Genomic DNA, 26,009 nt, shown 5'->3' on the forward strand with positions numbered 1-26,009 from the left:
TTTTCATCCATCCTTCTCCATCTCATGAAAAGCACATCTGGGTAAGTTGAATCACAATGGCTACTAAACGTGTTTATTTTTCAGCAACATCTTCTTTTTTCTTTTCTCTTTAGTATTTCTTTCTTTTTTTCTTTCTTTTCTTTTCTTTCCTTTTTTTTTTTTTTGTTTTTTTGGTTATAAAACAAGCTGCACTGCCTCTGACCTAAAATGAAAACTGTGAAGTGTATTCATTTCCACACAGTAAAAGGAATCATTGGTTCAGAGAAATGTTCGCGTTCAAATTAATTATGTTGATCTTTCAGGTACTTCTATTTCTTCAGTTCTGTTGGGTCACTGTCAAAAGACCTTGTGGACCTCATTTCCTGTAGTTCTCAAGTCATAATGTGGCACCCAGTAAGCTCAAGTAATCTTTCAGGCCATGGCGCTTATTACCAATTGTGCTGCAAGTCTGAACCTGCCAGAGCCTTTTTTGGGGCTGTAGCTCTCCACGTGCATTCTTTTCAAGAGGCAAACTTACTTGTCAATTAATGGCACTACGTTTAGCCAGAAAGGATCAAATATTGAGTCTTCCCAGCAGAACCTTAGTATCTAGAGAATCTAAAGTAATCCTTATTTGATTGAATGTATGTTCTTTCCATTATCTCTTATTCTACTGACTAAATTTTAAAGCTTAACATACTACATTACTCAGATAATGGTTTTACATTGAAATCATGATCTTGGAAATAAATTGACAGCATTTTATTGAGTCTTCAAACAAGCTGTATTTCAAAGTAAATAATAAAAAAAAATGTGCATCATATTTTCAACATATTTACAATGGTATATACTTCTGCATTGGTTTCAGGGTTGAATTCATTAAGACATTGTACTGAGGGTGAGATATTACTTTTAAATTTAAAGCAAGTTTTTTCTTTTTACAAAATAAAATGGTTCCAGTGAGATGCAAGCATATAGGAAGCTGCAAAGAGTATTACTAGTTGTCTTTAAGGATATTTTATATATTAATATCAGGTCATGTACTTTGTAATATAACTTTGTTAAATATTAATTTTATATTGTTTTTCTACTCTAATTTTATTAATTATTAATAATCCAAGAGAACTTATCTATTGTCTGTTAATATCTATTAATACTCTAATTATTGATTCTCCAATATAATTTTTAACAATGCAGTATTAACTAAAGTTAACATAAAGTATGCTATTAAGGACAGCTCTAGAAAGGTGTTCTTAAAACTGCAAGACAAGGCATGGTTGGAATGCTAGCCAATCAATCTGGCGAAATGAAGTTTGTAAGCTCTTTTTAAAATAAGAAATATTTTTGACATTAGAATTTTAAAGCATTGTTTTCATGTCATCATATAAATTGTGTCTTCTTTTTCCTAATGACACCAAAGTTTTATGAAGAAAATTACTTCAAGAAATAAAATTTAACTTCCCTGTACCTTATGGAATGAAATACTGGCAAACAAAAATATAAACAATTCATTTATGGACTTTAAAAATTTGACATAACAGTCTTCCTTCTAAAATTGAATTTCTTGTTTTCTTGCATATGCTCTTGGAATTTACACATTTTAAAACTCCAATTTTTTTTCCCTAGTGCAATCACTGAGAGCTTAGGATGATATAATAGTAAAGATATTACAAAGTGACAATGACATGGGAGATTTGGGGGCAGAGAGCACTAAATTATGAATCAGAGGACAGAGGGTAAGTCCCCCTGTCCCACTCATTGGCTATATACCCCTTGATGACTGATATTCTGCATACTAACATTATTATCATCATCCTGCTCCCAGAAGAGTATAAAATATGTAGAACCTCAGCAGTATGAAAACCATAAGTCTCCAAATTGAATGAAAGGGATCTCAAAATCAGATAAGGCACTAAAAAAATATAATCTAAATGGTATCCACATAACTTGAAAAATTTACAATGTTCCCCAGCAAGTCCCTGATTCCTATCAGGAGGGGGCTAGGGAGTAGAATAGAGGGTCTAGCAAAAGTGAGATTATTTAGTGAAAAGTAATATGAGCCCCTCTTGTTTTCAGTAACAGCATGAATAATTGCATTGCTTAATCACATTTTCATGTATGTGTTTACACCTTTTTAATGGTTTCTAAAATGATTAAACTCAAAATAAATTGAGGAAGGAAATTATGTAAATCCCAACTCAAATTCACAAATAAATTAAATTTCTTTCCTGAGACTCTGCCCTATATTTCAGAGCAGCTTGACGAAAAAATAGTTTTAAATATGAATAAATTCGGGGTTTAATGTAATCAATTTATTTCACATCTAAACAGCCTAGTGTGTGTTACTGGAGTCTACATAAAACACTACTTAAATGTGTAATTGATTTTTATGCATTTTTACTGAATGTGTAATATGTAGCAACAGGATACACATGTATTGCATTTGCACACACACAAATCACACTATGCTATGATTCCAAAATCAAGTCAGCCTTGTTAGTGTTGAACTTGAAACTCTTAATTTTATAGAGCGAAATATGTATATTTAGGTAATCAATCTTCTGAAGCAGCTGATTGGGATTTGTGACATATTTGTGTTTAGAATAATTATGTTAACAAGATATGTATTTTTGGCTTGCATGTTTCAAAAAAGTGTAGATGGTTCCATATTTTGTTCACATTTGCTGACCAGAATTTCAACTAGTATCTTAAATCACTTTTGTTTTCATAGAATTGGTCAATTAGTGCAAATTCCTGAATAATGGAGTTATAATAAGCTCATTCTTTGATTAAAATTTGAAGAGATTATATCCTATTTACCCTTTGAATGTTGAATTTTAATGGAACAAGATATATTAATAATAGTGTACGTTTACAATTAATAATAGTGTAAATTCTGTGTACATTTCCTGCTGATGTTGTGCAAGGAAAATTTATTCTCTGATCTAACATTAAGAAGTGGATTAAATTGTCAAATAATTCGACTTATATCTTATTTTAAAACTCCATATATTTATTTCTTCTAGTTTTTTCAATAATTTAAGTATTTGTTATGTACCACAGTAAATCAATAGGGTTTTCTAAAGATACATTTTCAACCAGAGATGACTTTATAATTCAGTACAGAAAATCAATTTCACTGAGACAAATAACAAGTTTAACTTTTCATTTCAATTATATAAACTAAGATAACCTTCCTGTGTCCAAGATACAGAACCTTTTCCTTTTACAAAAGAGTAAAAGAAAAAGCCACAGTTCCTTTGTTCTCTTAAAGTGTTGAGGATTGAAATGTATGACAGTAAGGAGGCACAGACCTTATCCATGAACCAGTTAGTCACATAAATATCTGCCACTTCTAAAAAAAATGTGAACCTTAGGGAAAGGAAGATGGGGTCTGATCTTTTGATTTTATATGCTTACAATGAGGAAAGTGATACTTTTTTGTTATTAAAAGTTCCAGAGAGGTGAGTTAGCTAAGGGATAGCTTGTGAGATAAGAGAGCCAATTCTATAGCCAGGTTGTTTGGGTTCAAATATAGGCTCTGCCATTCAATGGCTCTCTGACTCCCAGGAGCCTCTATTCTTTAATGTTCTCATCAACAAACGTGTAGGTGCATATCTTATTGAATTGTTGTGAAGACTGGTAGAGTTAATTCTTACAAATTCTTAGGATAGTGCTTGGAACATAGTAAATAACAAGTGTGTATTAGCTGTCATCTTGCGAGATATAGCACCTAATTTGTAGACATCTAGAACCTTTGCTCTTTCAAACCACTGTGTGATATCTTAAAGAATATGAAGTGGTTCCGATGAACAAAAACAAATTAGATAAATCTCTGCTGTAGCACATACTGCAGTAAATTATAATACAATTTACTTAATATATTTAAATAAAATTATAAATTTTAAATAAAAAATATAAGTACAATAACCGGAGTACATAAAAGGTATAATGTTGTATAGAAGAATTAGTGCATCCTGGGAGAGATCCTGGAATCTTAACAGGAAGGATAAAGTCTCTGAAGAATGAGTTTGGATTGTTACCACTGTGATGTGAAGAAGAATTTTCCTGAAAGAAGAAAAAGGCCTGATAGAAAGTCATGGAAGGGTAATATAGAGTGAGGTATTTGGAGAGTGGCTAGTATTTTACTAGTGATTGAGCAGAAGAAGCTGGGGGTACAAGAAGCCTGATCACTCAGGGTCTTTTTAGAAGATATTGACTGCTTCGTTTGAGTACAATGGTGAGCCCTGTAAGTAGGAAAGTCTTAAAAAAGATTTGTGACTAGAGATTAGAAAACAACATTGTAGGGAGAGGTACCAAAAAAGAGACCCCTAAAGGACCTGGAAACCCATTGCCATTATCCACAAATGATGAGAGTTTGAACAAAAGCTTTGGCAGTACTCTGATCAGTTTACCAAATGTCTTTCTGAATGCTAGAAATGGCATTTTTATCTCCATCTGCAGCCAACCTAGGTAACAGTTGTGCAAAGTTATTATTCTTTTTTAAAGATTCTATAAGCAATTGGAGGTTAACAAAAAGATAAAATATTTAGAAATCACCCTACAAACAATAATCCTAGGTGATGGTCAACATTGTGAGTTTTGTAGATTATAATATAGAAATCATTCCAAGGATATTCTTAGCTAGAGCATACATAGGAAAGTGCATGGCACATTGGAAGAGCAAACTGTCATCTCTGGGCTTTGCTGTCTCGGGTAGGAGATGAGGCCGGTGCACGTGGTGGTGATAGTCTAAGGTCCCTATGAATGCTGTTGATACTATTTCATTTCAGATTCCAAAGGAGAAAAAAAATACTGTGAACAAAGCTGACCACTAACTATTTCATATGAAAAGCAAGTCAACTTAAGCAAATAATAAGATTTGGATAGTTAAAAAAGAGGAGAAAGAATTTCTCCTGGGAAGTGGTGCTTGCAAAGGAATTAGTAAAGGATAAACTATTTATGAAAGTGAGTTTTCAATTCCGGTTAGAAATAAGACGAGATAATTAGGAAGGAAAATCACAATTTATCCAAGACAGTAAGTTAAGAACAATACTGTAGGTATTTGTAGAACCATCTATTACTTCTAAGAGGATGGCACTATGATTATTTGTAGTAAAAGGTCATATTTGTTGACCATTTCTTTTTTATGCAAGTCACTGTTGCCATTACACATATTTTCTCATGGAAACTTCAGTCCCCTGTGGTAGGTACCATTATCAGCTACAGTTTACACAAGGAAAGGGAAGGTAAAGCAAAGTAAAGTGACATGTCTCTGGATGTGCAGCTAAGGGGAGTCACAGGAATCTAGCTCTAGCAATGTGATTTGGAGAACTGCTTTCTCATCTACTCTGCTACAAAATCTATCTCCCAGAAAGATTCTTTTTCATGGCAGTGTAAGAAGCCTGGAGAAAGACCAATTAAAGGCTGAAAAAGAACTTTGGTGGCAGCAAAAATAGGAGGTAAAGGAATGCAGTAAAAATTATGAAGGGGAAATTGACAGGCATTGAATGGAAGGCGACTGAAACGGTCACCTTGAGTGACAGGAAGCAATGCTGTATAGTATTTAGACAGTCATATCACAAATTGGCAGTCCCAAAATAGCACCCTGGACTAAGTGGTCTGAGAATAAAGTCTTTTTTTTTTTCACTGACAGCAAGGAATCAGCTACACTGGAAAGAATATGGGGGAAAGCACATTACTGTCCTCATGGTCTGTAACTTTTTTGCATAACTAATGAATTACAAATCTCATAGGTACAAATATAAACACTAACAAATTCAAGTTTTACCATTCTGATAAAATTGCTAGAAGAATAGCTATTTCTAAAAAGGATTATCTAATATATAATTTAGTTTACTCTTAAAAAGTATGACACTGTTGATTCTTTCATTCACTGGGTAACTAAGAATGATGGCATCAGATGACTTTTTCTCAAAAAGAAAAAAAAATAGGATTTGAGCATAAGGGGAAAAAAAGCACATAAATAAAAAATAATCTTCATTTCAGGAGAAAATATTCAAGCAACTCTGCTCTGCAAATTCTTCATATAATTTAGGAAGAAGGAGTACTTCACAATGCATATGACCTTATTCCAGTTAAATTTTATTTAGGAGTTTGTTCAGTCCATTGATAAGTTGTTGTTGATTTTGCCTTTCAAACATTTTAGGTTAAGTTCCTAAATCAGTATGTTGTACAATGGGAGTATAAAAGCCAGTGAGATGGCTTGTGTGTTCAGGTGATTATAGTGTAGAGACAGGCCTTGTAACATGCAGTAATCTGGCTACCAGTGTTACACATGGTAAGAATAGTGGCACTTGAGGGACAGGGAATGTTTGGAGGGAAAAACAGAGGAAAGTTCATTCCAAATGAAGAAGATGGCAGTAAAACAGCAGAGGTGAACTCTAAAGCACGAGTATCCGCATGGCTGGAGAAAGAGATCCAATAGCACATCTGGAAATGTAGTTTAGAGGCCCATCAAGAATGATCATGAAACCATTCTTTCTCTAGTCAGTAAAAATGTACTACAGAAATTTGAGCTGTGTGGTAAGTTAATAGATGTTTTCTAAGAGATTAATCTGATGATGGCATATAAAATGAGTTGCTTTGGGAAAAATAAGAAAAGATGGGCCCAGAAAATTAGCATCCATTGCATAAGTATTGTCTGCTAGGTGCTTTTCTCAAAATTATTGAATTCTCATACTTGCATTGAGATTAACTTATAATCATCTTCAAATATGAGAAAATTCAGCCTTACAAAGATAAGTAAATAACCAATATAATAATAAGGATAATATAGACAATGAGAAGCAAATTTAGTATGTGTTCATTCAGTTAAAATTTACTGAATATACACCATGTGTCTGAATCTCTATCCTGACCACTTCTCACCATGTCTACAGACATAATCCAAGGGCAAATTACCATCATCTTTTATTTGGCTATGGCAACAGCCTCCTAACAGATTCCCTAACTACCACCTTTGGCCTGTCTCAAGTCTCTCTGTATTAAGCAGCCAAAGAGACCTTTCTAATATATGAATCATATTCTGTTGCCATGCCTGAACTTTCTAGTGGGATTAGCTCCTCGGTACAGCCTCCAGGCCCAACACGATCTTGCATTACTCTTGCCTGTCTCTCCATTTCTTTTCCTCAATCCCAACTCTCCCATGCTCCAGGACACTCCAGCCACATTGGCCTTGCCTGCCTGATTTCTGTTGCTCACATATCTGGTTCCATTCCTTTCACTGAAAATAAACCTGGTTTTCTTCTGCTGAAGACATTTTTCTACAAGACCCTCACTGCCAGCCTCTTTCCCATATATAAATGTCAACTTAAATATTGCTTCTTCAGAGGGACCTTCCCAGGCAAGCTGGTACTCCTGGTCCCTCGCTGCCTTACTGTGTTCTAGAGAGCACATCTCAGTGGCCTAGATTATTATTGTTTTTTATAATTTATTTATATGTGTGTTTACACAAATCTTCTTCCTTACCAGAATGCATATTTGAAACCAGATTCTCAGTTTTATTTATTGGCAAAATATGGCCAATAGGTGGTCTATAAAAATCAATGAATGTCCAGATAACATGGTTAGTCACAGGGCATACAACATCACTGCTACCAAATTCATAGAATAGGGGAGAACAATTTATAAACAATCAAATTAATATAAAATGTTGAGACCCAGTAGAGAGGATTGCTCAGCACCAGCAAAACTATGAAAGGAAATTGTTATCGGGCTTAGTGAAAGATTATAATGACTTCAGAAAGGAAGCAGATTGTGGCTGAGGGTGTAGTTCAGTGGTAAAGTGCTTGCTTAGCATGCATGAGACCCTGGGTTTGACCCCAACACCAAAGGAAAGAAAAATAAAATGGAAGCCGGTTTCTTGAATCTTAAAAGTCAAGACAAAGTTAGTTGGGGACACAAGAGAGGGGGGCATGAAGATGTTGTTCAGTGTTTAGTATTGCAGAAACATAATTGCAAATTATGTTTCCCTCTGCTACCTTAATTAGGTCACAACCGAAATAATTAAAGAGGTACACAAAATCTGAGCCCAGTGTGATGGTGCACAATTGTAATCCTAATTAATTGGGAGGCTGAGGCAGGAGGATCGGAAGTTCCAGGCTGATGTGGGCAACTTAGTAGGGCCCTGTGTCAAAAATGAAATAAAATAAGATCTGCAGTATAGCTCAGTGGTAAGCACTTTCTAGCATGTTCTAGACCCTGGGTTTAATCCCAGTATCATACACACATTAAAAAAGAAGGAGGAGGAGAAGAAGAGAAAAAGAGGATCTAGACATTTCCATTAGGATTTAGTTATTTAAGTAAGATCTTACCTGCTTAGTCAGGATTATGAGTTGGAAATCACAAAATGGCAAGTGCTCTAGATTTGTTTACAGTTTATGAACACTCTTTGAAAGCAAAATAAAAGAGAAAGAAAAAGAAACAGAGACAGACCTCAGTGGATCAGCGATGCTTTATTAAGCACCTGAGGGACACATTTTCAAGAGAGAAAATGGCAACTGGTTACAATATGGGTCTAAGTTTTATAGGATTTAGTTGAATCATAGAAGAATGGCCCTTTGGGCAGTTGGTAGAACAGTTGTGAAAGCCCAGAGCCCATTTTACCGGGAAATGACACATTGTTATCCTTCTCCCCCTGGGACCCATTGTCCTCCTTTTCTCCCTGGTGATTGTTTCCCATATCCTTTACTCTTGATACTTTAACTAGAAAATTTTGAATCTAGTCATTTCTAGGGTACTCATCCTTTTTTCATGTTCTTAGATCAGATGTAGCAAGCATGGGCTTCCCTCTACATGTTTACATATGGGCATGCAAATTACTTATAGGCTGAACACTCACCACTGTTGGGCCTTCCTAACTTGTCACAGTAATTTCTTTATAAGACAGTCTAAGGCCTTTGGAGGATAATAATGTTCTTTGTTGCAAATGATAATCTGTTTCTTTTTTTTAACCTGTTCATTGATTTATTAATGATTGATTACATATTACAATGGAATTTCTGTCAGTGTGACTTTTCACATTTAACAAAGCTTTGCTTAGAATTTAATGATAATTCCATATTCTTTGTTAAAATTTATTTATTGGTTCTAATCAGTTATACATGCCAATAGAAAGCTCTTCAATTCATTGTATACAAATGGAGCAGGATTTTTCACTTGTCTGGTAGTATATGAAGTAGAGTCACACCATTTGTGCAGTCATACATGTACCTAGAGTAATAATGTCCATGGAATTCCACCATCTTTCCTACCATTTGCCCCCTCCCCACCCTTTGCCTCCTCCAAAGTTCCTCAAATCATCCCATAATACCCCCCCTCCACTGTGGCTTAGTCCACTTATCAGAGAAAACAGAGAATATGTCTCTTGAAAATACAGTGACTAAGTTTTGCATATTCAAAATAATCTGCCTTACAATAAGTCCATCTCTCTTGAGTTTTCACATAGGTAATGATAATTTTGTGCCTGTTACTTCCGCTCAAAGGAAGTGCTACTGATGTTCTTGTAAATCTAGTCTACTTACTCCAAATGCCATGATTTTATTCTCTTTTATTGCTGAGTAATATTCTATTGTATATAAATGCCACATTTCTTTTATCCATTCATCCATTGAAGGGCATCTAGATTGTTTCTGCAGTTTAGTTATTGTGAATTGTGCTGCTATAAACATGGATGTGGCTGTGTCCCTGTATTATGCTGTTTTTAAGTCCTTTGGGTATAGACCAAGGAAAGGGATAGCTGAGTCAAATGATGATTCCATTCCCAATTTTCTAAGAAATCTCCATACTGCTTTCCATATTGGCTGCACCAATTTGCAGCCCCATCAGCAGTATATGATTGTACCTGTTCCCCTACATCCTCGCCAACAGTAATTGTTGTTTGTATGCATAATAGCTGCCGTTCTGACTGGAGGGAGATGAAATCTTAGAGTAGTTTTGATTGGCATTTCTCTAATTGCTAGAGATGATGAACATTTTTTCATATATTTGTTGATTGATTGTATATCATCTTCTGAGAAGTGTCTGTTCAGGTCCTTGGCCCATTCATTCATTGGGTTATTTCCTTTTTTAGTGCTTAGCTTTTTGAGATTTTTAGTGCTCTATTTGATGTGTGAGGGTTCACACATTTGCAGGTAAATAGATGGAGTTAGAGAAATCATGCTAAGTGAAGTTAGCCAATCCCCCCCCCAAAAAAAAAACAAATGCCAAATGTTTTCTCTGATATAAGGAGGCTGATTATTGTGGAGTAGAGAGGGGGAGCATGGGAGGAATAAACAAACTCTAGATAGGGCAGAGGGGTGGGAGGGAAAGGGAAGGAATATGGGGTTAGAAATGATGGTGGAATGTGATAGACATTATTATCCAAAGTACATTGGTATTAACATACTTTGTATACAACCAGAGATATGAAAAATTGTGCTCTAAATGTGTAATAAGAATTGTAATGCATTCTGCTGTCATATATAAATTTAAAAAAAATAATTAATAAAAGAAAGAAAACATAGAAGGAAAAAAATTTAGTCTAAATTTTAAAGCTGAAATTCAAGCTTACAACTACCATGATGTATAAGTATCCTTTGGGAAAAAATGTTGGAACGTTTATCTTAGGAAAGAAAAAATGTTTCTTCCGTTCTAAATAGAAAGATAGTTTTCTGAATCAAATTTGTAATAGGAGGGCTGGGGTTTTGGCTCAGTGGTAGAGAGCTTGCCAAGTATGTGCGAGGCCCTGGGTTTGATCCTCAGCACCACATACAAATAAATAAATAAAATAAAGGTATTGTGTCCAACTACAACCAAAAAATAAATTTTAAAAAAAAATTGTAGTAGGAGAACTGATCACAGCCTCACTCTGAGAACTGCCTCTGGGCCTTTAAAAGGTTGAATGTCAGCTATGAAGAAAATGTTTTCCAGACTAAATACCTTCTCACACATGGACTGATCAAACCAAGAAACAAGTATATCCAAAATCCCTGTCTGCTACAAATCAGCTTTTTATTTAATATTTCCTAAATAGTTTAGAGCACTATTTTTCTGATAGCAACAACTAAGCCCCATACAGTCAATATTATCCTTAATAATCTGGTAGAAAATTAAATATTAGACTCAGTGATTTCTTACAATTACAACATTGCCCACATTGCTTTATTTTTTTAAAATTACTTCTCTCCAAAGCCAGCATGTCCACATCTTTCTTTACATGAGTGATACTTCCCTTGGGTTAAGGACAAGCAAGTCTGGAGTTACTCTCCTGTAATACCCAGTCCTGGATATAGCCCAGCCATCCACTTTTGGGCTCATCTGTTTCTTCCTGATCTGGGGTGTATCATATTAAGGCTTCTGCTTAGAGTCAGATCTAACAGTTGGGGCCAAAAGGACAGAATCCATTGGACTTGAGGCTCCCTTACCTTATTTCTTTCAGTTATATCATTAAAGCTATTATGTTGTGAGAGTTGTGAATTAAACCAAACAACTTTTCAAGAGCCAGATTGCTCAATAATTTCCCAATCATCTCATTAAAATAATAGATTAATTAAAATAATATGTAAGCACTTTTGGGCTGCCTCTTAACCAGAACCCCATCAGTGATCATCAGACACTTGGGATCAACTATAATCAGGGCTAGTCTGAGAAAGAAAAAAATAAACATTTCAAAGGGAGGTAGGGCAAAAGAAAATCTTTTATTACTTAAAACATAAAAATTTGAATGTCGTAAGATAAAATAGCAAAAGATGTCTGAAGTATAAAAATATACATAAGCAAAAATAAAACATTATGGAACACAATTTATTAAAACAGGATACACATAAATATGGCCTGGTATATTGGTCAACATTTAGCACTATTTTTCTGAGTCCCTCTTCTATGCCTGACTTTGTTCCAAACTTCAAACTCATCTTTGAACATATTATATAAAAGCATTTGTCTTTCTTGAGCTTGTATCCTATTGGCAGATCATAGACTGAAGAGTAAATGATTTACTGTTAGAAAGTAAATGCATGGAGAAAAATTAAACATGGAAGGGAACAAGAAATATCTTTAGGGGGTCAGAGGATATAGGAAAGGAGACAGAGAGGAAGTGACACTTGAGTCTAGTTAAAATAGGTGAAGAAGTGAGCCACATATAGATACAAAGAAACTTCCAAATGGAAGGGGACAGCAAGAGTGCAAAGTTCCTGAGACAGAAAGAGACCTCTGTGTTTCCAGAGAACTACAAAAACAGTGTTGCTGGGTGAGAAGAGAGTTAATTCAGGTGAGATATGGAGAGTGGAGTGGATCCTAAAAGCTGGTTTGCTTTTATTCTCAGTGAGACAAGACGTTATTAGAAAGTTATGAGCAGTGAAGTTATATGATTAGATTTAAGTTTTAATAGGCTCACTCTGGCTTTTATGGTAGTTTTTTGTTTGTTTTTGTTTTTGTTTTTGTTTTAGGGAACTGGTCAGAAGCTTCAAAATTAAAGGGGTCTAACATTTAAAGATGGCTTTTGTACAACTTATATAGTTCACATGTGAAAATGTTCCTTGATTATTAGTGTGTGTTTACTTACTTTCTCACTAAATTAATAAGAACATTGTAACTGTACCTTTGTTTCTTCCCATTTAATAGCATGCATCTATTATAACTAGACCTATTCTGTTCCGTATTGAGTATAATGTTACAACTCTAACAACATGCTCAGACTCTGTGAAAGACTATTCTAAATTTTCTTGCACATAGTCTATGTTAAGTTCTCTCTCTGCACCTTCACCATTACTGCTTATCCTGCTCATAGTGCCATCTGCATATCAGTCCTACTTGCCTTTCAAAGTTAGCTCAGTTGCTATAAAGCCTTCACCAATTGTTTGCATTATTGTTACAGATGATAATGATTAATAACAACCAAAATTTCATAATCAGAATGTGCATCACTGAGTTTAAGCAAATATTTGTATGCTGTATGTTTTTAAACAGTTTCATGTTTGTTGATCTAACAGGAGATCTTGAGTCAATTAACTGCTGGCTCCAAAACAGGGTCTTCTGCTCTATTTTTCAACCTGAGCTCAAGTCTTAGCTCACAACAGTGAGTTAAGCACCTGCTTGTTTGTGCTTTGATCCTTCAATCCAATTCTATAAATATATCTACCACAGTGAAACTAAGCTATTCAAAACTGATTTTCAAAGAAGGAATATAACTGGAAAGCCCAAAGGAATGGGTGATGGTAGAGAAGCCAGCTAAGGAGATGCCTGTACTTCAGATTCAGGGTACCAGAGTGCTGGATAGCTTATACACAAAACTTACTGATGCCATTTACTCAAATGAAACACCAGTTAATTCATGTGTCTCTTCAGTCACCACTAAAGCTGCAAGTTTTGCTTTGCCCATTGCTACATTTCTATGCAGTTTTGTTGGCTGCCTCTATTACAAACACATGAAGTTCTGGTGTTGGAAGTAATTTTTACCATATATTATATAAATATAGTTTATCCTAAGAATTAATAAATAGTAGGAAATAAATACTGTATCTGAGAGTTCATGTATACTATCTGTGATGTATTTCAAAGCATGAAAGACATACATTCAAAATAAAGCAAGTATCATACAATCATTTGAGTCTAGGATTATGGCATATAAAGATACAGAGAATGTATTTCTAAATATTTTCCTGGCCAGATATACAGCACTTTTAATTTCAATGGAAACACATTCCTGCTGTCTCAATAAGGAATGATCTTAAGTTGATTTAGTAGGTGTACATCAGCTCTAAATTCTCAGTGGTAGGGACAGTGGACTTGTAGATGCATTTGTTGGGGCTCTTTACATTATCTTGATATCAAAAACAACCATTTATATTCATTGAAGTATTTTACTTTCTTTAAAAGCAGCAGTGATTATAAATGAAAATACATATACTGTTGAATTTTATACTTTGCTTGTTAGTGATGGAAATCAACTTGGGTTGGAGTTCTTATGAAATGAGATGTGGTTTTCAGCTATCTATGAGTGGCCAAGAGGTCAGAGAGTGAGCAACAAGATGGACAGGTGGCAGTAGCACACGCTTGGGCTTGGATGACTTCAGAGCAGAGCAGACCTTTAGAAGTTGCAAACTGGAGGCCACAGACAGTAGAGTGGTTTTGTTTTATAGTCCTTTGTTTTTTCCTTAAAAAGCTTCATCCTTTCCTGAGTGTCATAGCCTCTGTGCTCTTGGTTGTCTTCTTTGCCTGGTTTACCCTTTTATGGATACTTTACTTGTGACCAAATACATATTCCATTTTTCTAAATGATCTATGTTGTATTCAAAATGTACATTGCCTAACTGTTGGGGCAGCTGTTGTTATATAGTCAATAGATCAAGTTCATTAATAATATTGTTCAAATCTTCAAAAACAATTGAAATGTGGTCTTATAATCCAAAGAACTAACTTCTAAGTTACTCATGAGCCCAGAGGTTAGACTGAAATCAAGTACACCATGAAAAATGGGGCCAAAATGACCAAATTCATTTTTTATTTCTATAACCAAATATGTTCTCTGCCATTGAAATGGTAATGAGAAGAGAGAAGGGCAGATGAAATAAGACAGATTTAGATCTCATAATATATGATTGAATATGATTATGTGACTCATATTAAAGGGATAAGATATTTGCTGATAGTATAATTCACATTCTTAGTTCATTAGCACATAACATTCAAATTTAGTGAATAAATGTTAGAGAAGATCAGTTTTAGATATCAATGTGTCACCCCTAATAAAATCAATGTGTTGTCTGCTTATATTACTCAAAGGAAGAAGAATTTTGTTTATTCCGTGTCGTCTCATTAAAAGTTATAAAGGATTTTTGGTTATTTTAAAATAGTGTCATTAAAAATACCATGAACATCTTTTTTTCCATATTACTGACAAATGATCTTTGCTGTATACTTTAGGCATGAACTTCTTGAAGAAGCTCGGAGGAAAGGATTGCCTTTTGCCCAGTGGGACGGACCCACTGTGGTCGCTTGGCTAGAGGTGAGAAAATCAAACTAGAAGTTCCTAAGTCAATCACTACTCATTAATAGTTTTCAGAGATAAGTAAAGATAGGTTTCTGGATCCTAGCTCAACATTGGACTAGAATTGCTCAGAGAGGAATTATTTGCCTTATCTGGGGGACCTGGGAGCACTAGGATTTCACTCTGACACTTTCCTGTGATTGTAGCAGAACAAAGCATGCAGTGGGGTAAAAGGAAAGGTCTAGAGCAGAAGAAATAATTATTGATCTATCTTTCAGTTGTCGTAAGAAAGTACCTGTTCAAATCTACTAGACCACATTAGCAGAGAAGAGCTATCTTCTGTTATCTAAGATATGAAGTCCACCCAATCATAAGGGAGCTGAACCTTCACTTTTTAATTCTTGAACGTGGTTCTTACAGGTCTAAGGATCAGCGAGGTTTAGACACTTGGCATTAAGGAGAAGACATATGTCTTAGTTCCCTACTGTGTCGAAAATGAAAAAAAAATCAGTTTAATTCATGTACACTCAACTTATTAATAAATAAAATTAATTAATTAAGTTTAGTTCAAGTTAATTAAATAAGAGCCATATTCAGTATTTTCTCAGAATATAATGTTCTGGAGAAACAATGTATGACTGGGGTGGAGAGCAAGAGACACAGACACTGACAGGGAGAGGAATATATATTATTAGACCGCAGAGGGCCCCTTTATGTCATGTATGAGTGGTGGTCACTGTTATTTCCATTTAGTTCCCTAGTGTGGGCTGCTGCTAGCAGCACTAGAAGATGTTAATAGAGGGGAAAGCAGAATCTATGGTTTTCTTGCTTAATAAAGGCAATAACACACATTGTTTTAAATGGCTTGGGGTTATAAAGTCACATACCTCATTATCAGATATCTATATCTAACTAATCAATGGTGAAAAAAATCAAAACTCACTTTGGTTTTAAAAAATAGATTAGTGTAGGTATAAAATCATACTTTGCATTTTTTCTTAGACTCAACTGAAACAAGTCTGTTTCTTTTATTTTATTCTGCCATGTCAGTCAGGGAAATTTTAGCATATTAGACATCAGAACTGCTTCTTCCAAACATGTCTTTAGAATTACTGTATTTTAAAAATCAATTACAAGACAGAATGCTTAAGACATCACACCTGAAAAGTGATAAGAGTTCTTTGTTCCGATTTCACTCCAATAAAATGAGCTGCAGTTTGACAGAGTTCACTGCTATTTTGGCAAGTGATGAGCAAATCCTTCAGATAAAAAAACAGATTTACTGGCATTAAGGTGCTAGGAAATGACAGGCAGTAAAGTTGGTGCTAATTAAACCTATCCTGAGCATACAGAAATTGCTCATAATGTGATTCTTAATGTGACTCAAATTATAAAGTGGAATAAGAAAGATGAATCAGCTGGTGCTCCAATGAATGAGAGCTCTTAATGTTCACCTTCCACTTCCTGGAGTTCAGAGTCTCTAAAGAATGTTGTATAGGAGGGAGTCTGAAGCTTCGCAAACCCTTTATCCACATCAAAAATTCTTTAAAGTGCCATCACAAAGAACACTGGTAACAATGTATAGACAAGCATTTGGACAACATTAACCAGTGTGGAGGTCTTAAAAGAGGGGTACAGAATCATTAGGGTCTAGTGAAAGTGTATTTAGATGTTCTCTTTTTTAATTAAAATACAAAATTATAAATTTACAAAGTTTATAAATTTAGTTTGAATTTATAAAGTAAGAAATCAGTCCTATCTCCCATCATCAGTAATGTATCTGTCACAGTAGGGTCAAGTTTGCAGGACAAACTTGCAGGATCAACTATATAGTCATTGTGCTTAAGTTCTTTCTACCCTTTCTTATTTCAGTCACAGCCCCGTCCATACTGCTTCAGAGATTTGGCTTTTTGTTTCTGAACTCCCCCCACCACCGCCTTACATAGTTTTTTTAATATCATAGAATTTATAGATTAAAAGGATGCCTGTATAGTTATCAACTACTGAGTAACAAATTATACCAAAACATGGCATTCATTACCTCAGGGCTTCTGTAGGTCAGGTATTCATAGGTAGGTGGAAAGATGATTTAGCTACCCTGCATGGTTTGTTTGAAATCACAAGGCTGGAGATGGTAAAAGTGTCTCATTCTGTAACAAAATTTCTTCAAACTCAGAATTTCAAAGGAAAATTATAAATTGAAGTCACATTAAACAAAAATGGATTGAACCCCTTGCTAAATACAACTTATAGCTCTTCTTCTTGTCCTTATACATAAGAGGGGATTTGGTGCAGACTTCACTTTTATATATGAAAACACCACAATTTCAAATCCTTGTTCCATTACTACCTCACTGGTGTTTTTGAACAAATCACTTAATGTCTCTGTGCACCTATCTCTTCCAGGGAATATAAAAGACACTAAAAGGTTAATTATTGTTATTATTACAACCTGATTGTGTTTTATCTTACCCAACAGCTCTGGTTGGGAATGCCTGCCTGGTATGTGGCAGCTTGCCGAGCCAACGTGAAGAGTGGTGCCATCATGTCTGCTTTATCAGACACTGAGATTCAGAGAGAAATTGGAATCAGCAATCCTCTGCATCGCTTAAAGCTCCGATTAGCAATCCAGGAGATGGTTTCCCTAACAAGTCCTTCAGCTCCTCCAACATCGCGAACTGTGAGTCAATTTGTGCTCTACCCTTCCCCAGTGCTGGGCAAATAGCAGCATGTCTAAGTCCACAGAGCAAATGTGACAGCACACATTTCAATGTCAGCATGAATTATTCTGAATAGATTTAGCTTGCTCTTCATTAACCTTGCTGCTACTTTTAATAGGTTTTCAATTGAGGAGCTGTGATTCATATCAGACTTGAAGGCTGCAACCAGAACAGACTTCTGAGCTAGCATTTAGACTAAAGTTTAGATTTTTCTACTGAGCATCAAGTTCCTGAGTGTACTGTTCTACGGGGTTTTCTTTTCTTTATTATTCCTTTATTTTTAAAAAATATAATCCAGAATCTTAGAAGATGGAGCTATCAGCATTAGTGCTTTCTGAAGATGCAATACTAACTACTAACTTTTAATCAATTTTCATTATGATGAAATTATATGAGATTGATGATTTATAAATACCAAGTAGAATGCTTCCCTTCAAAACCTGCTTACTTGTAATGTATAAATCACCAATCCTTTTTATAATTTGTCCCTAAACATTAGGTTAATGGTAAATTAACAAAAGAAGCAGGCATCAATGATGAGAACTTCGAACACAAAGAGAAACTCAAAAATATTACTTTGTTCTTTCTTTATTTCATTCCCGAATTACATATTTTGTTGATAAAGGATATGGTTTCTTATGTTAACAAGATTCGACAATCGCTTTTTTTCTTTTTTTATTTGTTTGTTTTAGGTATACATGACAGTAAAGTGTATTTTGACATATTATACATACATGAAATATAAATTCCCGTTCTTGTGGTTCTAAAGGATGTGGAGTTACACTGGTCATGTATTCATATATGAACATAGGGAAGTTATGTCCGATTCATTCTACCAGGACTTATACAACATAATAAAATATAGGAGAATAAGATAAATTTGGAAGTAGGTAAAAGTCAGAAAAGTGATATTTTATTGCAGTTCTCAGGCACAAAATTAACCTGAAGATAACTTTTATATATATATATATATATATATATATATATATATATATATATATATATACTCTTAAACAATTTTAAAGAATTTGCTTCATCTCTATCATATTTATATTATTTTTCTTTCCAATATTTTATATTCTAATGACATAAATTCAAGGTCAAATTTAAAAGACTTACATCTATTTTGCATAATTCCATTTTAATGTCTTTCTAAATACCATGTAGGATATATATATATATATATATATATATATATATATATATATATACACACACACACATACACACACACAAACATATATGTATATGTATATATATATGTGTATGGATATATACATACATATATCCTATAAATAAACTATATATATATATAGATAGATAGATAGATATAGATATATAGATATACACTTTATCATAAAAACTCTTAACTATAATATTATTTTAAATGAAGATAAGAGGTCTTTACTGTAGCTAGAGTACTGCTTGAGCAATACTCATAAAGTCATAATACACCTAAAATGAAAACTGAGAAGGCCATTAAATTGTTGTAAACAATTTCAGATCTGATGAATTTCCTGACTAATTTTAGCTGAGAAAAGCATCACAACTGGTTTATTTCAACACTCTCTTCCGAAGATCATGTGTAAAAAACAAACAAACAAAAAACATAAAAGCCTTCAAATTCTGCATAAATTACAGCAAAGTCCCAAATTCTAGATTAAAAAAATTAGATATACTTTATTATTTTTATTTAGAAACAGGTCCATTCCTTAATGGAAAAAAATAAGCACTATTTTTCTAAAAATGTTTAAACAGAAACAGTTTTAACTATAAAATATTAATGATAAGACTACACTCAATTGTTTACAGAACAGGAGAAATGGAGAGAGCTTATGAAACTCATCTGGATCTCACCTCAGTCCACTTATAGGCTTTTTTTTCTCAGATTCAGATTCCAACAATGCAGAACTACTTTCAATGTCTTAAATTCCTGTACCACTTATGAGCCTTTGCAATGGCTTTTTCTGCAATTGCTCAGCCTAGAACTTTCTTCCCACCAGAATCACATGACACCCCACAATCCATCCATCCAGAGTCATCATATAATGCCTCTGAAAAGTCTCTGCTGAACTTCCAGAGTCTGGATTTGGTTCCTCTCCTGAGTTACCATTGTATATTTATGGAAACCATTTTAAAGTTCTCTCTTCTTGATTTATCCCCCAGAAGACCAAGCAATAGTAGTATAAATGTTTGTTATTTAACATAGCACATTATTGCATCCTTCTCTTTTGACATTTAGTAACAGAACATTATATTCCTCATTTCATTAAATATTAAATTGCAATATAATTTTTAATTTCTGTATATCTTTATGGAGATGCTATTGATATTTTTCTTATATAATAATTTTCATTATGTGTAAAATTTGTACATGTAACATGTTGTTGCATGAGCTATGTTTATTTGCATAGCAATATTTATATATAGAGCATTTATATTCTTAACACTTATAAATTTAATTTCCAAATTGCTTTGTGTTGCCATTTTTCCCTCTTTTTGTCAGCTTCAGTTAAAATTACTATTAACAGGGCCGAGGTTGTTGCTCAATGGTAGAGTATACTTGCCAGCACATGGAAGGCACTGGGTTCCATCCTCAGGACCACATTAAATAAATAAATAAACAAACAAAGTTTTAAAAAAATACTGGGAAAGTTGAATTTTTAAAATGTTTTGTTTGATCTAGTTACACACATGGATTGTCTATTCACAACCTTTTCAGTTTTTCCTTAGAATTACGGGAATATTTATCTTTTTATTAATTATAAAAGTTCTTTATTCACAGGGGATATATGCCATCTGCCAACTATTGATGCAAGATACATGAGACAAGTTGTGTCTCAAGCTTTAAAAATTATCTACTAAATAATTCTTCTACCCCATTTACATGGAAAATTTACTCATTTCCCATATATTACAAATAGGTTTTGCTTCATGAAACAAAAGGTTCACATAAAATTGTAGTCTGTTGACAAGGATGTGGGGGAAAAGGCACACTCTTACATTTCTGGTGGGACTGCAAATTGGTGCAACCAATCTGGAAAGCAGTAAGGAGATTCCTTAGAAAACTTTGAATGAAACCACCATTTGACCCAGCTATCCCACTCCCTGGTTGATACTCAAAGGACTTAAAAAGAGCATACTATCGGGACACAGCCACATCAATGCTTATCACAGCACAATGCACTAAATTGTGGAGCCCTTCAATAGATGAATGGATAAAGAAACAGTGATATATATACATAATGAAATATTACTCAGCATTAAAAGAGAATAAAATTATGGCATTTTCAGGTAAATGGATGGAGTTGGAGAATATCATGCTAAGTGAAGTAAGCTAATCCCAAAAAACCAAAGGCCAAATTCTCTCTGAAAAGTGGATGCTGATCCATAATGGGGGTGGAGGGCATGGGGAAAATAAAGGAATTTTGATGGGGCAAAGGAGAGGGAGAAGTGGAAAGGGGATATCAAGATGGTGGAATGAGATGGACATTATTACCCTAGGTACATGTATGACTGCACATATGGTGTGATGCTAAATCATGTACAACCAGAAATGAAAAGTTGTGCTGCAATTGTGTACAATGAATCAAAATGCATTCTGCTGTCATATATACCTAATTAAAATTAATTAATTAATTATTTAGTTATATCTAATTTAACCAGGCATAAAGACACATGCCTGAATTCTCAGATACCTGGTAGGCCGAGGTCGGAGGGAGGCAAGTTTAAGGCCAGCTTCCTCAACCTGGGCAACTCTGTTTCAAAATAAAATAAAGAGAGACTGGATATGTTGCTCAGTGTAGAGTGCTTACCTAGCATGTACAAGGCCCTGGGTTCAATCCCTAGTACCACACACACACACACACACAAATCTAATTCATAAAACAAAGATTGACGTCTTAAATATTACCTAAAATTATGATAGGATTTATATGTAGAAAATAGAAAAGCAATTTGTGTTTTAAAAGAAATGTTGTCATATCTCTAAGAACACTTATATTAGTTCAAATCATGGAAACATGTTTGTATCTTTGGGTTCCCATGTTTTAGTCAGGAGTGTCTATCTAGGATAGGTGTGTGTGTGTGTGTGTGTGTGTGTGTTAGGGCTTTCTGTTTTGTTTTGTTATTGATTAGAGCTTCAGTCTGATTCTGCCTCCTTTCCTGTCTAGATGAAATGAACTGGACCCCACAAGGAAAGTCTAAAGGTCACCTTTATTATTTCCTTGGGCCAGCCCTAATCTTCCAGCTTTCGTTTTCTTTTTCCTAAATTACTATTACTGAGGAAGACCTTTTACCTAATTGAATAGGGATGGAAATAATCAGCTAATTAAAATTCAGCTCAAGAGAGATGTCACAAAGAAAAAAATGGGTCTTTTATCTTAAGTACAAGTATTCTGATATTCAGCCATTTGCAAATTTAGAGGATGCCTCTGGGACTTAGAGTAGTTTCCAATGCCTGGAGTTTCACTTTATCTATGACCTCATTCATTAAGTCTTCCCTTTTCTTAGTTCAGCTTTTTATTGATGTTATTATTTCTTTACTTTTAAGTGATAACTTCTAGATAACTCGAAGAGATATTTGAGTGCAAATCCTTCTGGACAGTTATACTTTCCTCCCAAAACTTTGATAAAATTGTATCTCATTGATTTTGTGTGTTCAGATTTGCCTTTATCTGGTCTTTTCAAATAATTTGACTTACTGTTTATATGTGAGCAAAAATACTTTTTTAATGTAATATTTATTTAAATCACATAATCCAAAAAAGAAAAAGCAAGTGCAGTGGAAATAAATAGATTTGGAAACAAAGATGAAAGATCTTTGACAACCATATTTTTCAACAGATTTGTACAAAAACATAAGGGATAAGGCAGGCATTCCGTCCCACAATGTATAAGGGAAATAAAGAGTATTTATTGAACCAAGGATTTGCTTCAGTGGAAATTGCTTAGTAAAGTTTCAGCAATATAAATCAGTGGAACTACAGCAAAACCAACTTCAATAATCAATAACAATGGCTAAAAGTCAGCCACTGTTTTGAGTTTCTTGTAATAACTCATCCAAGCTTCATGTTCACACTATGAGAATGGAACTTTTATTTGTCTCTTTTACAGATGGGGAAAACAGATATAGAGAAGTTAAGTGACTCGTTTAAGATGACACTCATGTGTCCTTTGACCCCAAATCTGAGCTCCTTCTTTCCTTCTCTGCACGGGTTTTTCTTCTTTCTTACTGCATTCTTTCAGCCTGCTTTGATCCTCTTTTCATTTTTACTAGCCTCATAAGTCTGAATACTGAGTATAAAATGAGGTATAGTTAGATAAATTAAATAAATGAGAAACAAAAGCTCTTAAAATGAGAAGCAAAAATCCAAAGGGGGAGAAATATAAATCTAGACATTGAAGTGTAAAACGTAAATTTCAAGTTACTTTAATTTGTAATTCAATTACAAATTGCAGTATAAAACCATACTTCAAAATGACCTAGGTCATAACAAATGTTACTTGGAACACCATAAGATTTAGGATGATTCTGAGATCTAGCTGATATTTACTGATCCTGTATCTCTGACAGCAAGAGAGTTTTCCTGTGATTCATTTTCATGAGTTGTTCCTTAAGTTTATTTTAATATTTATTCTTCTGTCATAACTTTTTCAGAATGATTTAATTGGGCAAGTACTTGAATTCTTCATATTAATTAGGACTTTTCTCCTCAGTTCTCCTTTGATAATACTTTCTAAGTACTCTATCTGTACTAAAGAGGCAGATGAGGCACCTCTAGGCTAGCACAAGATTTAAGGAAGTTCCAATGGTCAGGTGCCAAACTTGCACTTGAACCACACTGAAAGTGAGTGCTTACTTAAATTGAGCAACTGGGGATTTCACTTGCTGAGTCCCAGTCCTGTGTCCTACTATACTATAATTTAAAGTTCTCCGTATTTTTCTAGTATGAAATATGTGCTTTTAGTTTCACTTAAGAGATGAAGAATCTGAAATTTAGAGAGGTTTATAGAAAGGTCTCAGGGTAGTTAATACAAAGGGCCCATTCTAGAACTCAAGCCTCCTGATGATAATTTGATAACTGGAATTGAATTTTTATAAATCATCTGTTAGGCTCAGATGATATTAGCCATAAGAATGACTACTATTTTGCATTCCCCAGTTCAGATATTTGAGGGGTTGCAACACAGGCTGCCAGCCACAGTGAGTAAATGATGCTCAGGGCTCTCAGAGGACCACAGCCAAATTCTGTGAGGTTTCTTCTTTATGCTTTTCCAGCCCACTGTTTGTATTCCCTTTACCTTTGATTCCATGGCATCTTATATCTTTGGTTGCTCAAAGCCTCTTGCTGTAGCTATTCTGTTAGAGACATTCTTCTCTGAAACTCTGGGCTCTAAACTGCTCTTTCATAATACAACCAGAGGAAGGTGGAAAGAACACAATCTGAATATTTCACTTACTTTATGTGGACTTGCTTGTAAAAGAAGCTCATTAAAACCTCAACTATTGGGTTGTGTAGCTAGCTATCTTGTGGGTTACTTTACAAGATTATAGGCAGGCAATGCTCTTTACAGGTAAAACCCCACATCAAACGGGAACATCTGACATACAACAACATTCGCCAACAACATTTCAGCAAAATGCCCTGGATATATACTCATTTTTTCAAGTAAAGATAACAGATTATAAAACATACTTTACAGCATCTTCCAGAATACAGTGGTAAACTGGCAAACATAGACTTTAAAATAACCTGAGAGAGACTATACAAATTTCTATTACAATATGAGATAATACTAGACAAGTTTCTTTTGGAAGAAGTGAAATTGTCATTGTTTGGATACAGAAGTAAAGTAGAAGTTACAGAAACTAATATAAATAGGACTGGCTTAAATGATTTTTCCCTCAAATATTCATCATTTTTGAACAAAACTACAGCTACTCTGACAAAGCACTGTGATCAACAGGTGTACAGAAATTGTAACATATGAGTTTGAAGTCTTCTTAGTACAGTACACTCTTCCTCGGTCAATAAATACAATTATCTTCCAAATGATCTAATGTTTAATATATGCCTATACAGCTGTCTGTTTATAATGAACACCATTCCAAAATCCTCGTAGAAGGGAGGGATTTTAAATGACATAAATGGCTCCTGTATTCTAAACTGTGTTTTCTAAGAGTGCACATATTTTGCTTATAGGGAAAAATGGGCTATCTTTCAAATTCTAAAGCAATAAGAGAATGAGAATTTTATACATGTGATATCTAACATTTGGAATTATGATTTACTTTTCATTATAAATCTCTTACCCAACTCCCTTTGTTACCCAAATATATATATATCTTAGCCTGTCAGACACACACACATACACACACATCATTTATATGATATTTCATTTATATAAAATTGTATTCAACAATTTAATTTATATATGGTTACTTTTTCAATTGTATTGAATTACATTATTTATAATACGAAGAAAGTTAGCCATGGTATTATGCAAGTGGTAGAAAAGGACATAGTGAATTATAGTGCTGACTTACACATGAGGTTGGGCATCAACTTTGATGTTTCCAATTCTTTAAAATTGGACCTCTTCCAAAACAAGTTACAAGTCAAATCATAAAAAGTAAATTTCATGAGTATTTGGGCAACCTTGAAGTATTCCATCCCAGTGAAATGGTAGCTTCTGATAAATGGTAGAATTTGATGCAAAGTGTTTACAATAACCAGTACTTTAAATAATGTGCAGATTCTATATGTTATTATACGGACTTTGAATTAGAAATTGTTTATTATTCAGTATATAATGTTATGGAAATTGTGGTCAGCAAGAGACCAAGCACCACTGGGCAGGTTGGAGAATCAGGTTTATTTACTCCAGGGGACCCAGTTGAGCTAGCTAGTGCTCTGAAGGTCTAGGCCCAGAGTTGCAATTACATGGGACATTTATAGGAAATTTGACATCATTTTTTAACCATTACAACATTGGTGGGTTTGAATTCTTGGCCTATGTGTCCAAGACCATGCACAAGGAATTTGCAACAAGTAGTTCACAGGTGTAGAACAAAGACAGTAAAATACTTGCAAGTAGCCTTTACCACAGGCAGCAGTCACTCAAGATGACTTGAGTTTATCTCCTTAAGAACTATATTTCTAAGAATTAAGCCTACAAGTTTATAGTTTAGGCTGCAGTGAATTGGCATGTAACCGGTAAGACAATTTATACTAGCAATTAAGTGATGAAGCTACTTTCCTACAGCAGTTCAGAAAATTACAAAATATAAGAAGAAATGACTCTTCACAGAAACCTGT

The 26,009-nt window shown here is 34.3% G+C and overlaps 1 protein-coding gene across 14 annotated transcripts in view; it reads left to right on the top strand.

Moving 5' to 3' along the window:
* Ppfia2 (PTPRF interacting protein alpha 2) overlaps positions 1-26,009 on the top strand; it is a 441,884-nt gene that overhangs the window by 396,869 nt on the left and 19,006 nt on the right. For all 14 annotated transcript variants that reach the window (XM_058585759.1, XM_058585763.1, XM_058585758.1 and 11 more), the window contains 2 exons: positions 14,905-14,986; positions 17,448-17,648. In XM_058585759.1, coding sequence (XP_058441742.1) covers positions 14,905-14,986; positions 17,448-17,648 — 283 coding nt within the window. The remainder of the gene's footprint in view (positions 1-14,904; positions 14,987-17,447; positions 17,649-26,009) is intronic.

The sequence above is a fragment of the Marmota monax genome, unplaced genomic scaffold (genome assembly GCF_021218885.2).
Source record: "Marmota monax isolate L192 unplaced genomic scaffold, Marmota_monax_Labrador192_F-V1.1 WCK01_AAM20220418_F8-fsc00146, whole genome shotgun sequence".
Taxonomy (NCBI): domain Eukaryota; kingdom Metazoa; phylum Chordata; class Mammalia; order Rodentia; family Sciuridae; genus Marmota; species Marmota monax.